Here is a 16,834-nt window from a genome sequence, read left to right as displayed (position 1 = left end):
ACTCCAGCTCCGTGAAGCTTTTTGGATAAGAGTAAGTAATATATTTTGCCCATGTTAGCCTGTAAATACTATTTCCTCTCCAAGTTTTTGCTTATAATTTTGGTCTGTGATGTGATTTCGGTCTTTGTACAGATCTTTGTGTGTTTATGATACTGTGTGTATATATTTTTAAGGCCTGAGGATGATTGAATGAACATGTGTAGTAAAACAAAACAAAAAGCTTGGTAGTTTTTGCTGTTGTGTTGGTATCACAGTGTGCAGGTGTGTGAAACACAGATACAGCTCGACTATGCATTTATTTAAGGTTAGTTTATTTATCCCTTTGTCGGTATTTCTTTAGTTCAAACAGCTCCCATGGATCCTTGGCATTTACCCATGGTGTGTTCGCGGAGCACGGTGTCATTCCCTCCAGCCTTTCTTTGTTGGGCTAGGTGAGCTAAGCCAATTTTGTCCCTTCCCGTACTGTAGGTCCCCACCTTACCCTCGCAGCTGAGTGATGCACCTGATGTACTTCTCCATTTATTGCTAAAAACAGAACGTCATTTTCCACTATTGGCTTGTGTGAAGACTTTGCTATTTCCCTGCCCCTCCGGGAAATAAATTTGGGGGTTTAGGTGCCTTCCAGTGATAGCCTGTGATTGTCACTGTACAGTCTTAGTTCTCTTTTTTGCCTCTTCAAACAGATTAATCCTATGTTTGGAATAAGGATTCACGTTCATATGGCAAGGCATGGTCTCGGTCACGATATTTCAAGTACTGGTCCAGTTATCTGAGGAATCCAGTATGAAATGTAAGAATTCAGTACAGGATTAAACCCAAGGCCCCTCCATGTGCAGTCACATAATTCCTGATATATTGAATTTCTTACAGGCATAACCAATGATCTCCTTAATTATTTTGTATATTTTCTTTGTCATGTCTTAGTTACGCGTTCTCCAGTCTCTGATTTTTCCAAAGAAGCTTGCTGCGTTTGTAGTTTCTATAAAGAAAATCAGGTGAAAAAGAAAAAGATCTTTTTTTTGTCATTTTTTTTCCTCCATTTTCAACTTCCATATCTATTTCCTTCAAAGCTTGTTTCATGTCCTTGTTTCTAATTAACTTCAGAGTAATAGGGCGGCAGTTACTTGTGTCTCCTTTTCCTTCTTTCTTGGTATAGGTTGCTAATCTCTGGACATGTCTCACTGCCGTTTTTGATGGAATTAGTTAAAAAATAAGAGAAATCCCTTTTAGTTTGAGCTATTCTGTGAGGATAATCCTGCAAAGACTAACAGGACTTCTGTGAAATCTGCACTCGTAGGGCTCTCAGGTTTAGCAGAGGCCTTGTAATTTTTGTTCGTGAAAGAAGTAATTTTACTAGCAGCATGCCCGACTACTCATTCATTGTTCCCCCACCCCTGTTTCCTTTATTTAAAAAAAAAAAAAAAAAAGCATGGTTTTCAATAAATGTTTTGCAAATAGGCATGCCTAATCCGTGCTGTAAACGTACTGAATAACGCGGGCCAGAAAGCGCCGAGGAGGAGCGGCAGGAATTTACAGCTACATTAGGCCTACGGTATTTCCTCTCCCAGCAAGATGCTCCTAGATTAAATGCTCATAAATTTCCCGTAATTTAATGTAATTACAGCTTTGCAGGAAGTGTTGAGACCTTTGCTTTTCTACAGAGGCATCTCTTCGCTGCGTTCCTGCGTCCATTTAGGCTTGTTAGCCTGCTGCAGATCTCCATGGCTGTCACGTGCCTTCCCACCCAGGGATAAACAGCGCGGGATTTCTTTTGTTCAGCGCTTGCAGGTTTGGGTTTTTGCCAGCTTTTTGCCCGTTGCATAATAAAACGACCTTAAACAATGATGTTTATGTGATGTCTAGTAAGGTCTCCGTGAAATGGATGCGTTTGAGAGCTCCTCCAGAAAGCAGCAGACTTGCTGCCCGGTCTGGGTGTAGCCTTTGCTCTGTTTTTGAAGGCTAGGTGACGTCTTTGCGTGGTTCGTGGGAGGAGGCGGCGACGGACCCCGGATTGCAGCAGCTTTCTGCCAAGCCTGGCCTGTGGAGAGAGCAAATCCCTGCCCATTGCATCACTGCAGGAATGCTGCGAGAGGTTAATGCTTCCCCCGAGAAACGAGGCATGAAAAACCTCTGGGTTGGTACAAACCTGAACGTGTTTGCAGATCTGGTTTGATTTCAGCTGGGCTTCTGTTACATGGGGGAACCTCTCTGCAGAGTTGCCCGAAGGAGTGACGTCTCTGGCGTGGTTGTCATAAGCTGGTGAGGCTCGTGGTTGTGCAGGAGGTGATGTTAAATCAGTAAAGAAAGGTTCTTTTTGGATGTGTTGCTTATCTGGTCAAGAAGAGTGTCTCAAACTGAGATTTGGGTTTCATTTGTTGAATCTACAAAGCTAACTTAAGGCTGGCTGGGTGCACTTCTTATCCACGGGTCCTGAAATAACCACTTTTGCCAGGGGGTTGAATTTTCTGTAAACCTGTAAAATAGGGATTTCTCTTCCCAGAGGTGCTGTAATACCTTGGGGTTTTATGATCGTAGTCTGGCAGTTATCACTTTCCTCTCGTATGGATCTTGGAGGGCAGATCTGAAAAGCAGGTGCTTGGACGTGCTCAGACGTGGTCTGCTCATGCTCATTCTGTGTTTTACATGGTGACATGCTTCCAGGAGTTTCTGCTGAACACAAAAGGCAGAAATAATTTTTCTCGGCCTCTCCATATCATACATCACACTTGACATGGAAGTATTTGAAAATCAGAGTTAAAATTTTAACTATATATATTTAACGGATAGCATGTGAAAACTTGCAGCTTAATTTACATAAGCAGCATTCTGCCTTTTTCTATTATCTGCTCTTGCCCAAGTTGCATGTCGTCTCATTCCTGTTACAAAGCCTTAATTCTCAAAATTATGATTTGTGGTCGGGCTCAGAAGCTGAATCTGCACCGCTTCTGCTGAGAAATTTACATTTCCTTTTGATGCATTTGCATTTCTCACTATTTCGTTGCGCTTTTGCAATGGCCACAACAGTTTGAAAACCTGTCGGAGTGGGAGAGTGGTCTTGAAACCAGAAAACAAGAGGAAAGAAAGGTTTCTTCGTCTTTCCCAGCGTTGGAAGCATCGTCCTGTCCCCTGGTATGGGTGCTCCTGATGAGCTTTGGCACTTGCCTGCCATGCTGAGCATTAGGGGCTTCTTTTTGCTGGTCCTTATGGTGCCCTCTTGCAGTCCTTGATCTTGCGTCGTGATCTGCAGTGCAGCTCCACGTCAGGTTTGTTCTGTGTGCTCTGGAAAGCCTGAATGGCTTTTGTTTAGGAACGGGTCACTTTGTGACCTTAAAGCATCTGAAGGCAGTGTGGAGGAGAGAAGTAAGGGAAGAAAAACCATAGAAAACCGTATTTGGGGCTTTCATGTCCTTAAGGAGTTGGGTTATAATTCATGTGCCATGCAATCAGGGTAACCCTACCACCACCTAAGCCAAGCTTTTCAGTTAATTTAGTTTTTTACTGCTCTCCAAACGTGTAAAAGGACAAAAGAGATCTATTTAGCCTTCAAATAGTTAACCATGTTGTACCAAAATTTAACCCTGTGTTATGTGTGAAAGCAGAAGACTGTTTCAAAAAGGGGCAGCTTTCTGGATGGAAACTGTAGAAGCAGTCTTTAACAAATGAACGTAGCTGTGTTTATTTAAAGTGCCCAGTACCCAGTTCTAAACCTCTGCTTTTTGTTTCTGTCCTACAGGGAACACAGTGAGTAACCTGATTTTCATTCTACCTCCAATCTATGGTGCGATTCAGACCTATAAAGATGGCCTTGAAAAACGGTATTTAGCTGCCTATTTGTGTCTTACAGGTATGTGTAACACTTAATTTGCTCTTTCATTATAAAGAGAGCCCAGATGTGCAATGAACAATATCCGAATGTGAATAAACCGAGTACTAGAATCCAAATACTGCGTGTGGGAAACTTTAACGGTTTAATAAAATTGAGGTTTGTGTTTACAGAGAAGTGGCATTTGTTGGAGGGGCATGAAGTTAGAGTTCACTAAATAACTTAATGAGGTTTTAAAGTGGTCCTTCTCTGCCCTTAAAGTCCTGCTCAGTGCATCTCTGCTCACAGTGCTCTTTGATGGTTTACAGAGGTTATGTGGTCCTGCTTTCAAATGGTTTAATGCTGTATTAGTGTGGGCTTCAATACTTCTATGGGAGAGTAATACAACAAATGGGAAAGATCTTAGAGGAATTTGAAAAGCATTTTTTCACGAGTTGCAATTTGTGTTCAATTCTTTGGCATAAACCACCCAACAACCTGACTGCCATCGCATTCAGGAAGCTTTGCTGGGATGGAAGAACAACGTGACATTGGGGCATCAGTGAACTTCTTTCTATAATGGCAAAATGCAGAAAAGAAACACCTCCCTTTAGAATCTCAATCATACAACTAAAAATCATGTTCCTTATGCAAAAAGGAGGTGTTTTAAGATGATTCAGACTTGGCAGTTGGTCTCGAGAAGTGGATTTCACAGAACTTGTGTTTCACGGGATTTCTGTGTTTGCTGTAGCTCCCATCTCTGGGGAAGCAATTTTCCTCAGTCTTCTCAGTGGTGAGAGACTGGTTTACTCTAAGTGTTACTTCCGCGACTGACATACCCATGTATTTAGATAAAAACATTGCTGAAAAGCAGATACCCATATGCTAAACATATTCTTGATGCCAATGAAGCTGCAACGTACGCTAGGTACAACTTCAGGGTTTTTCAATTTCTTGGAGACCCAGTTCAGCTTTGCTAATACGTGTGAAAGAAAAGCAGCAGCAATGTACAGCCACGGAAGTTTCTGAACACTTTGCAAATAGCCGTTTGTAGGCGTTTTATGGTTATTCATTTTTGTCCCAGTATAAAATAGCTTGGTAGAAGGAATTTCTGAGGGTCAAAGTTTCCTTTTTTCCTTTTTAAAAGACAGAGAATGAAACTAAGCACTTCTTGCAGTTGGCTCTTCCCTTGTTCTTGAACCAAAGTATCCTATACTGCCATTCTTTCTAAAGTGAAAAATGGAAAAAAACCTGCATTTGAGTCTCAGTATTCACCATAAATTGTGGCTGCCTCCACCAGTAATGCTCCATGATGGACAAAGTATGCCAGTATTTGAACAGAATATCAGGATGTCGCACCAAGACTGCTAGGAGGATTTCCAGCCCTCAATGGGCTTCTTGCGTACCATTTAATGTGACTGTTTTTAGTCAACAACAAACAAATTCTGTCTTTGTTTATGATACATAGTTTTTTAAACAGTTTTTGTACTGTTCCTGGTGTTTGTGAAGGGGAGCTCAACCTGCAGACTTGGCAGTGGTGCTACAGGGCAGTCCTGAGCTCCAGATGAGTTCTGCTCCTCTGTGGCTGGGCAGAAGCCTTTGACTACTGTCTGAAGTGTTAATGCTCATGTGGTTTGACTTTCATTTCTTCTGTTGGGACCTAACATCGCAGGTTGCTCTCCAAAACGTTCCTCTTCTGTTTTGTCTCCGCTTCAGTATTGGCAGTGCAGGGCTGTTTTACAGCAGTTGAAAAATGTAAAGGAATGTCGGCAGCTTTATCGTTTCTCAGTGAAAAACAGGAGCAGGATGGTTTGGAATCACAAACCTCTTAACATGTGTTTTACTGTCGAATACAGCAGCAAATGAGTAGATAAATAGAATTTTAAATATAGTTGAAACATGCCAAGACTGTTAGCATTCTCTGCATGGGAATGAGTAAGAAGAGAGGGTAAGTGTACAGAAATATATTTTTGTGAGAAAGTGCAAGAGAATGCATTTTCCTTACAACAGTTTTGTTTTTATTAACAGATTTCACTCTGTGTAAGTAATTTCTAACAAAGAAATAGACCGAATCCATACAGGAACAGTGAATTTAGCACAAAACTGCTGATTTCACTTCAGGAACCATGCTTCATTAAAAGACCACAGAGCAGAGCTTCTAACTAGCTAATAACACCAGTGGGTTGTTCTGTTAAAGCAGAAATTCTTCCACGATTCTGCTATGAAGATGGAGGTGGACACTTCAGTTAGGCTTTAACAACTTTGAGTGATTACTGAGACTTTACAAAAAGTTAAGACAGCTGTCAAAGCGGACACTGCAATTCCATCTGTTGGCATTTGAGAACATACGAAGTGTTGTTTCTAGACGTTGTTGTGATCCAAATCAGCTGTTTCATTTGGATGCATCCAGACATTTAGCTGATTGTCAGCTCCTTTGTGTTTTATCACGCTGTGCTCGGTGCTTCACTTCATACCCTACAATTTTCCTCTTCGAACCGAGCGCCTATTGAATTAGGAGGGCACTGTTCATTTCACGTACGTGCTAAGATCCCAAGTTGGCAGGACAAGAGGGGGGATTTCTAAGTAGCTGTTTAAATAAATTCCTTGTTCGTGCTGGTGCCAAGGCTGAGATGAGCTTTTCAGCAAGTTCTTTGAGATCCAGCACGCTGTTCTCAGCCCTCGTTTCTGCTGCACTTCAGCTCAAAGGGCATATTGTCAGTGAACTCAACAGAAGCTGGATAAGATTTTTAAGCCTTGGAGAACTGCTGAAAATAATCAAGCTAAAATTGCTAAGAATAAGCAATTAAGCATTTAAGAATTGCTTAAGAATTAAGAATTAAGCGATTACTTTAGCATTTTGCATCTCACGAAGCAGGTAGGACAAATCAGACTGTCGCTGCTTCAAAGCACCTGCAGATGTTTGGGATTTTGATGCTGTGGCATTTTATCAGGTTCTACCTGTGCAGTTCCCAAGCGGTTTATATTCTACGAGGGTCTTAATTTAAATATATTTGTATTTACTTCCGAACTTTATTTCCATTGAAATTATATATCTGCAAAATTAGTTGTTAGAAGTCCTTGACCTGAAATTAATTCCCTTATTGTTACCTGAGAGCCGAAGAGGAGGTGCACGGGCCACGTCGGTGTCTGTAAATCAGACGTGTTCAGGAGCATTCCTGAGATCTGAAGCCAAGCAGCGCGGAACAGCCCGTGTCTGTTCATTTTAGCTTCCCAGACAAGGTGACCGCATACAAATCCGCTGTCGGGCACAGGCTCAGGGCTCCTCTGGCTGCTGGATGGTGCCCGGGAGCTGCTCGGGGAAGGTGCTGGTTGGAAGGGGCCAGATCCCAGCTGTACCCTGGGAGTCACCAGGGGCACTTCAGTCTCTTAGGCAGTGGAGGGGAAACCATTTTAATTGTAGAAAGCAAAATAATTCAATGAAAATCATTCATTTAACTCTGTTTTTTCTTCTTGTTTCATTCTTTGGCTGTTTATGGTGCAGCATGTTGTTGTTCATCTTCAGTTTCAGCTCCGGATTCAGACAGTTATATGTATTGTTGATACCTAGTACATGTGTAGATACCAAAATAAATGTGTTTGTATCTGGAGCCTGCCCTTAACATCCACCCTGCCCTTAATAATGTTTTTGTATAGGACCTGTACAGCTTAAATTCACATCTATGAAATCCTAACAAACTGATTTTTCTATAAAGTCTTAGGCTTGTGATAAATTCTGAATGCTGATGGACAGTCTTATATCAAAAAAGAATTACAGTTGATTGTGACACCTCTAATTCTTCCTCAAGCTATTGAAAACTTCAAATTTATTAAGGTCACTCTCAGATTCAAAACCTGAGAGTTTACGTGGTATGTATCTGGAGTTTGATCTCAGGCATAATTATTTCTAGTATGGATATTGCCTTGAAATCTCGGTGTTTTGAGGACAGTAAAATAAATATGTATATATTTCTGCATATCTCCTATAACTGGAGTGGTTCATTGATGTATAAATGCTGAGTGACGTGCAGTATCCATGAGTTACAGCAGCTATAGACAAAACGGTGTTGCTTCAGATGGTGTTAACCTTCCCAATTGCTAGGAGGTTTTTAGTGAGTTGAGCTCCTTTCCAAAAGGAAATAAAAGGAGATAAAAACGGTAAATTCTGCTTGCCAGATAAGGAACAAACCTGTTGCTCAGCTCATCATTGGCTATATGGGGAAGCTGCTTCTATTGAAAACCGATGTAATTGCTGTGATCGTGATCACTTGCATTGTGAAAGTTACAAAGCTGGTAGAACATCTCATGGCAACAGTGGCTTTGTGAAGCCAATATTCCCTAGAAATGCCTTGATCCTGAAGTTATTATGTGATAAAAAGTATGTCTGCAGATAGTTGCATTCCAGTAGATCTGCACGTAGAAGCTGCACACAAAGACATCCAGGTTTAAGTAATAAACCACTATTTATTGGAGAGAAACACGTGTCAAGCCCCTTGTCAGTTTGCTTTAAGCCTCACAGATAGAGGTGATGGGCTCTGAGCGTATCAGAGGAAGTAAAGATTTCCTTGCAGTATTTGGCACGTTATAGGTGTTTCCTCCTTTCACTTCTGAAAAGTTTCAGCACTGAACTCTGATACATTAAGCCACGGAACAGCAACTCAGCAGTGTGTGCAGTTCTAGACATTAGTTGCCTTCTGCTGAAGCTTAGAAGTTGCATGGTAGCGTCAGTGAGGCAGAGCATCACCTGCTTCAGTGTACACTGGGGTTCATCATCTTAATGCATTTTCTTTTTTTTAATTTTATTTAAATTTTGACCAGATTCATGAAGCTCTTTACAGTTCTGTGTTAAGCCAGCAGACAAGCCAAAGGTTGAAAATCAGCAACTTGGTTCTTAGCTCATTCAGCTTTAGCTTTTATGCGTTATTTTGCAGTAAGCAGGTATAAATGGGTAAGTGAAGAACCACATTTGAGGCATCATTTAAACCATCTCTTCGTAAAGATGATGCTGTGCCCAGTTGCAGCAGGGTTGGAGGAGATGTTGTTAATGCTCCATCAAGACTGCTGTGAGCAGAATTACAGCCATTTCCAGTAGAGGTTTTTATTTTAAGAATGGCCTTGTGATGATTCCCTTTAAACTTTTCTTGTTTTAGATAACTATTTTATGCATAGTTCTCCAGTGCATGGCAAACTTTCATAATTGAAGAATGAACTCGGTGTGATCAGGACACAGACGCAGCAGTTTTTTGATTAACAATTTATAGAAATTATTTGTAGTCCCGGGATTAATGACCTGAAACACTAATATCTGCAGCGTCCTCGATTTTTACAAAGAGTGGAGAGGAAAAACAAGCCAGAAATAACTGCTGCTAATCATGTAGCAGGAAGGGGAGGAGTGTGTTCAGCAACAGCTTGTTGAGATTTATATCCCCAATAGCATTAAAAAGTGACAACGGAAACAAAAGAAACCTAACGAGATGTTTTGTTAATTTAAAATGAATCTCAGTTTCTTTGAGTTGCAATGATTTTGTCCATACTTGAGCATTACAGTTGTTATAAATTGTGAGGGGTTTGTATCATGAAGATACTGAAATCACAGTGACAGCCAGGGTAATGTAATGGGTGGTGCTGTTTTAATGATGATCTTAATGTGTTTTTTCTTCAGAGTGAATAATGGTTGTAATCTGTTGTGTTTACCTAGAAATACAGCTAGGAGACTTTCTCATTAAAACCTTAATGAAGGTGAAAACAAACATTGCTTATTGTTTGGAAATATTTTTGTATGTTATATGCTTTTTTTTTTTTATAAATTATATGCTTTGGTCGAGTGCATATAATCACAATTCTAGTCTAAAAGCATCTAAAGGAACATCTCCAGACATGTCAATCAGCTGTCTGGGGAATCCTTTACAAACTGCACTGTTTGTTGGCTCTTGATCGGTTTATGCATCGGTGAAGCCTAGGTGTTGTGCATGGAAAAGGAGGTGATAATCTTGCAGCAGAGCACAAAGCAGCACTGCCCAGCCATCAAGGACTGAGTGGGAAATACTTGGCTTTTGCTGAAACTAGTCCGAGGTAAAGCCTAATTTCTTGAAGGAAGACAAGACATCAAGTTAATGTACTTACTCCTGCAAAAATAGAAACGAGCTAGTGCTTAATGAGAGTGTTTAATTGTTCACATTTCAAAGTAATGAAGGATACATTAAATACTCTATCAGCTTTGCTCTAAATAATGAAATCTAACTTCCAAGACACATTGTCTTCATCTAACTGAAAAAAAAAACCAAGTCTCTATAGGCCAAGTATACATCTCATAAATTAATTTCCGGATACATTCAGAGTTGAAAGTACTTCAGATAAAATGCGTCGTATAGAAGGTTGAGTTTCCAAGAAGAAATCTTGGAAATGGTGATCTCATTTCACAAAATGAAACCGTACTGCATGTGTTTTGTTTGTGTACACTGAATTTCTGATTCTCTGAGTTGTAATAACAGTTCGGTTCTGCCTCCAGCGCTGACCAAAAGCTGCTTGTAAAATGTACTTTTTAAAACTGTACAATAAGCAGAAATATCACAGACTTTCAGGACTACTGTGTGTGAATGATGCTTTCCATTAGAGAAGGTTTGAGTCAAATAAATCTTAATGTACTAAAAAAAAGAGGCGGAATAAAAATACTCCATTCATTCTTGGTTCCCTCCACTCCTACTCTCAAGTGAGATCATGCCAGTTTGTAGAAGACAGGGAAACCTCCTCCATACCCCCAAAAATCCAAGTATATCACTGGTGACAAAGTAGGCAGCCAAGGAAAATCGGATTTGTGTCCCTGAAGTGGGATGCTGATGGTTTATTTTTTTTCCCCAGTAAATTTTGTGTATTTAATTTAACTAACCTGAAATTTTTCTACATAGTCTTGTGTTATAACCATGGTTTTGGTTCATTTTCAGCTGTGGGATTGGGATCTTGGTGCTTCCACATGACCCTGAAGTATGAAATGCAGGTGAGTACTGCTAAGTAGCTGTAAATCGTGATGTTTCTCACTGCATAGTCACATTGCCATGTCTGGACTGGAGGAAACCTGTGTAACAGGAGTTCATCTACCTTAAATATCATCCGTATGACTCCTACTCATAGCAGAAAACTTGCATGGTTTTATTTCATTAGGTATTTTCCACTGATAGATGTAGAGGGATATGCACTTGTATGTATTCCGAAAGTAAGAGCTCTAATCTATTGCTTACTTTAGCAGACAACACTTTATCCTTTGGGAAATCACAGTTAGCTTCTTAGTCACGCTGTTACTTCAAAATTCCTGCAGCTGTGGTTTGACAGCAAGCAGCACAGACTATTGTTAGGCTTTTTTTTCATTTTACTGTTTTCTCTTACATTTTGTGTTGATCTAGATCTACCTGTAGCACAGATACTGAGGTCAGTATCTTCTGAGTAGCAGTAGTTGAGTCTCCCTCTCTCTCCTGCTCTCAAGCAGAAGGTATTCAGCAATAAATCACTGGGCATGTAAATTTGTTTCTGGTATTAACCATTTTCTTAAAGGACAGAGTGTCTTGTCCTGTGTTAGGTCTCAGAAAATTAAGGAAATTCATCCTTGTATCAAAGAAAGGAAGAAGTGAGATTCAGTTCAAAATGAAGAAGCCTTCATAGAAAAGCATGTGCCAGAAATCTGTGTTCCTACCATAGTCAGTGGAGCTTAGGGAACCGGTCAGCTGGGCTGAGGCATTCCCCAGGAAGTCTTCTCTTGAATAATGTCAGTTTTCCTAAAGAAAGATGTGTTCAGTGCCGTTTTAGACCACAGGAGTGTTCTGCCTGGCCTCCAGCTGCCATCCCACAAAGACGCAGGTCCATTAGACCCCACATCACACCCACCAGTCTTGAGTGGCTGTACTGGAGACCCCAGGGCATCTCAGAGAGCATTAGGCACGTCCTCTTTCTTGTACTGATGCAGGGGAGCAAAGCCACACTGAACTCTGGATCATTAAAATAATCCAGGCTTAAACACTGTTTTTTCTTTTTCTTTCATTTTTTTTTCCCTGCGTGTAGAGGCTTTTTTTAATCCACGTGACTTGATGCTGCTAACCACACAGTTGTGGTGTCGCTTCAGAACAACCACAGGTCCCGTGACCTGTGGTATGTTACGGGCAGACAGAAGCAGAGAAGAGGGGAGCAGCAAGGTTTTGCATCATTTTTTCCCACTGGAGTAAAAGGCTGTGTGTGAGATAGAGAAAGCACACACATTATTTTGGCAGCCAAGCTAGATCTGTGGCCCATAACACTGATTGCTAACTGTTGAATCACCACAGAGGAAATATTTCAACCAGTAAATAATCTCTCTTCATCCACTTTGTCTCGTTATGATTCAAAGTCAGCATTGGTAGCTGTTGTAAGAGAATTCTTGACATTTGTTTCAGTCTTAATACTGTAAATGTTCGGTGTGCAGATAGCTTAATTAGGAGAAATGTGAAAGCTTCTGTTCTTGAAAGCAGTTGCTGGGAATATTTTTTCTGAATTTATCACCTTCTTTTCTTCTAATTTTCTTTTGATGGGAATATTGCTTGATTGTGGCTCGAGGGATACAAAATGCTTATTTAACCAGCTAAATCAGCGCACCAAATTTCCTCCTATACATGTCTCTTCAGTGCTCAGACATCCTGTTGACAGGATTTCTGGAGGGATGAATTCCTTTTGCTACAGAAGCCATTGTCTTCTGCAAGCAAATTTTAGCTAGGATTTGTTAAGACTTTTTGCTGTTAATGTAAGGTCCCTGAGAAGCTATCAGTATATGCAGTGTGTGCACAGCTGTCCAAATTTGAAAATATTTACTATATTTCCTATTCTTCTTGCCTTCTTTCTTTTGCGAGACTATAAATCACCCAGACTCTTCAAGAGCTGCATGAATTAATCCTTCACCTAATTCCTGTCGGGCTCAGTAAGAATATTGCTCAATTTCTAAGTAATAATTATTAGTATAAAGCTGAATTCAGCTCTTGCTTGTTTTTCCTCTCTTAAGGCAGCACAGCACAGATGAACTAATCTGATGGCAAAGCGCCACCGAACACGCCTGACAGCCTCATCTGCCGTTTGTCTTCCTGATACTTTCTGTGCTACCTATTGCAGTCCCTGACAATATAACGCACAAATTCATGGATTTAAACCTATTTTTTCTGCAAAGTTAGATGTGTGCTGGGACGCCTGTTGGAAATGGCTCGCTGTGGGTCAGACAAGTGGGACTGCTAGCTCAAGAAAAGCAGCCAGGGTGTGGGTGAAGAATTAAGACCTGTCCTGCAGCGGCAGCTGGTCATTAGATCTGTTTAGCTGCATTGTGCAATATTTCCTGAAGTTTCTGTGACCGAACGCAAGAAAAGCTAGTAGTTCAAGCTTGGAATAATTCATCTCTCTGCTTCTGTAGCTCACTTTTTTTTTCCAGTATGAATGCTCAAAACTAAAAGGAGGTTTTTGCCTGTGCAGTTAGACCAATGCTGCCAACTGGGACAGAATCAGGCTGGCTCTCTGAAAGGGTTTCCGTAAGCTGGTGTTGCTCTTAATGTGTCTCATTAGTCAGGAAAACATGACTGTGACCTCGTTAAGTACCCTTTACCAGTATTGGGAAGGGAGTTGCTGTACAAACATGGCCATCAACAACTTCCAGCGGGATGGAGGAACAAGATCAAAATCTCTTTGCATCCGGTTCTTGATTTTCTTGGAAAAGAGGCAATCATGGGGGGGGGGAGTAACAATTCAAAGTGGCTCGGTATAATTTGCTGGATGTATTAGAAATCAAAGGCAGCAGGTCTTCACTCATCCACATAAGAAATGTCCAAAATTAGGAAGTAAACATTCAAGCACATTACAAGGTGCTTCCTAAAAGGTCTAAAGTTCTGTTTTACGTTATGGAAAACTGATATTGTAAAGAGTTTCTTTGTGTGAAGCTTGCATAGAAGCAAGAAAATGTGGCTGACTGCATTGAGCAGGCTGTAAATGGTGTGGTCGTATTCAAATTGACTTCTAAAAACTAATTATAAATGCTTAAAGAGGTATGAACAGTGAAAACATCATGATTCTTTAAAGGCATGTTTTTTTTTTTAATCAATTGTAGTTTTCAAAAGATTCGTTGTAATAAAATTATTAAAGCAGCAAAATTTCAGTAGCTGAATAGGATTTGACACTGCCACATACTGAAAGTACAATCAAGAAGGTGGATATCCAAATGACTTAAACTCCTATTTTCGTAAGACTTCTCTCCTTAATTGACTTTCACAAGCATGTCAGTTAAAAGTAGTTTTCATGTTTTGATGTCTCTGCTTTTTGTAGCTGTTGGATGAGCTGCCAATGATATACAGTTGTTGTGTGTTTGTCTACTGCCTGTAAGTATGTTAAATGTTTTATTCTGAATATTTTTGAAATACTACCTTTTGGTTATATAGAATATGTGTAGCCCAATGTAGCGTATAGTGAGGCTGACACTGAAGCTTCTGTTCATTTCAATGAGATCTCAGTTTTGTCAGCAGCACAGCTTGGGGACTTGGCCATTAGAGCACCAGGCTGGCTTTAGTCCTAGTTTTTGCTAATTTAGAGATGTTTAACCAGTGTTTGTTTAGCAGTAAAACAAATAAACAAAAACAACACAAAACCCTCTCATTAAAGAGTTGTGTTGTATACAACCAGAGCTCAGTGTTACTTGGTGTGTAAACAGCTGACATAATAAAATCACTTCAGTAATGCCTACAAAATTATCAACATGTTAATTTATTGGTACTTTATCTATGGTTCTATGATGTAGTCTGACTCCAAATGCAAATTTCAGATTTCTGGTTAAACCTGCTTTTCACTCATCTGAAAAAATAAAAGATTCTCTGAAGAGTTGAGTGCATGTGGAGAAGTGTTTCAGAACATGCGTCACTGCTTAATACCATGCCAAGATGTTTTCTACCATTTAATTTCAGGAATAATGTAGTGTTTGGTGACTGTAAAGGTACAGTAAGTTATCTTTTTTTTTTGCCTGTTGCTGCAAGGCCTGGATTTAACACAATTTGTTCTGTCACTTGGAAAGTCCAAATGATAAAAAACAACCCGTTCAAGACAGAAAATAATTGTCTTTTTGCTTTTGAACATATGATCAAATATTCAGCTGTTGCAAATTGGAGCATCTTTGGTGAAGATTACTGGTAGCTTGCAGTGGAGATGGGATGCTACAGGACTGAACCTCCATCTGTGGAAATTACCATCAGTTTGTGATTCATCCGTTAGTATGATTTGTGCAAGCTCAGGACCGGAATAATAATGCCTCTGTTAGTGGAAATATTTCCATCGTAGCTCCCGATCTCCTTGAAATTGCCTTTGCATTTTTTGTCTGATTTGAATGTGATTGGGGAAAGGATGAGAAGAGGCTTTAAAAAACTGTTTGAAAAAATAATCATGCTCATTTTGTGCAGTGGTTACTCTATCATCTTCAAAAGCACTGCAGTCTGTTACTGTATTTCTAGCCCTAAAAAGATTTTACATGTTTTTGTTTGGTAGTAATTAAAATGCTCTGAAGAATGAGCTCATGTTTAGCTCGGGAGGCCTTTAATAATCATTATGGTTTTCTTGAAGGTAGGTGGCGGGGTGGTTCTGCCCAGGACATGCCCATCATCCAGTCCTAGTGGTTCTCAGGCTGTGCAATTACTTGGGCCATCCATTTTGCAATGTGCTGTCCTGATTATTTTTTCCAGATATTCCTACACATTTTTTGTTTCCTTTTATTCATCCCTGATGACGTCTGTTTCTTAGGAGCTAATAGTAAAGTCGGCAGATGTGACTCGTAGCTATACAGACATCTTCCTCCAGCCCTGATGATTTGGTGACTTTGAGAAGCACAAAATGATATTGTTGGTTGTTTTCTTCACTTTTTTTCTTTTCTGATGAAGTTATGGTCTGGAGAGCAGCTCTGTGGGGAAGGACCTGGAGTCCTGGTGGACAACAAATTAACCATGAGGCATTAATGTGCCCTTGTGGCCAACAAAGCCAATGGGGTACATCAGGAGTAGTGTTGACGGCAGGCCGAGGGAGTTGATCCTCCTTTTCTACTCAGCCCTGGTGAGGCCCCACTGTGAGAAAAATTTTGTTTCTCTGGAGTGCTGGGCCCAGTGCTGGGCTTCCCAGTACAAGACAGAGCTGGGCGTACTGGGGAGAGCCCAGCACAGAGCTGCAAAGATAATTAGGGGACTGGAGCATCCCTCATGTGAGGAGAGGCTGTGAGAGCTGGGCCTGTTCAGCCTGGAGAAGAGAAGGCTGAGAGGGGATCTCAGCAATGCGTATAAATATCTGAAGGGAGGGCGTCAGGAGGATGTGGCCAGACTCTTTTGGCCAAGAGGCAACGAGCACAAGCTAAAACACAGGAAGTTCCGGCTGAAAGTGAGCAAACACTTGACTGTGAGGGTGACAGAGCTCCAGGAGAGGTCGCCCACCTCATAAGTCTCCTCTGGAGATAGTCACAACCTGCCTGGGGTTGGCCCCAGTCATCTCCAGAGGCCCCTTCCAACCTCCACCGCCCTGTGATTTTTGGGATGTGTCTGGTAAATCCAGCACAGTTATACCTGAAGTGCAGCACACAGATCGTGAAGCTAATTTTAATTAATACTGGCAGCGATTAGCAGTTTTTACTTCCCACTTCCTCCGGTACCTGACCTAGTAAATTTACTGCGCTGTGGCTGTGGTAAAGCTGTTAGCAGCCTGCGTTTTACCAGATCTCCAGAGTTCGCTGTTTTGTAAGGCAGTCCCTTTCCCACACTGACTTGAGCTCACAGATGTCATGGTTTTTGACAGCTGTATTGCATTTTGAACTTGTTTCTAATTTGTCATCCATTATCACCCCTTAAGCACCTTCAAAAAATGCTTCTGCTTACCAGTTTCTTTCCACTGACTGGCTTATTTTTTTTATATGCATAAGCTTATTGTTTTTTATTATTTTTGCAATAGACTTTTTGAAAAACATTTATTGGTAGAAGTGTGGGTTTTTCACATTAAAATGACACATCTTTATTGGAGCAG

The 16,834-nt window shown here is 40.7% G+C and overlaps 1 protein-coding gene across 4 annotated transcripts in view; it reads left to right on the top strand.

Annotated features, from left to right (window-relative positions):
- ACER3 (alkaline ceramidase 3) overlaps window positions 1-16,834 on the top strand; it is a 54,792-nt gene that overhangs the window by 15,252 nt on the left and 22,706 nt on the right. For all 4 annotated transcript variants that reach the window (XR_007159101.2, XM_013191259.3, XM_066990004.1 and 1 more), the window contains exons 2-4: window positions 3,734-3,844; window positions 10,741-10,793; window positions 14,117-14,169. Coding sequence is in view for 3 of the 4 variants with exons in the window: in XM_013191259.3 (XP_013046713.1) it covers window positions 3,734-3,844; window positions 10,741-10,793; window positions 14,117-14,169 (217 nt within the window). In the remaining variant the exon portion in view is untranslated. The remainder of the gene's footprint in view (window positions 1-3,733; window positions 3,845-10,740; window positions 10,794-14,116; window positions 14,170-16,834) is intronic.

This window comes from Anser cygnoides, chromosome 1 (genome assembly GCF_040182565.1).
Source record: "Anser cygnoides isolate HZ-2024a breed goose chromosome 1, Taihu_goose_T2T_genome, whole genome shotgun sequence".
Classification (NCBI taxonomy): domain Eukaryota; kingdom Metazoa; phylum Chordata; class Aves; order Anseriformes; family Anatidae; genus Anser; species Anser cygnoides.
This window is presented reverse-complemented; position numbering and strand designations above follow the sequence as displayed.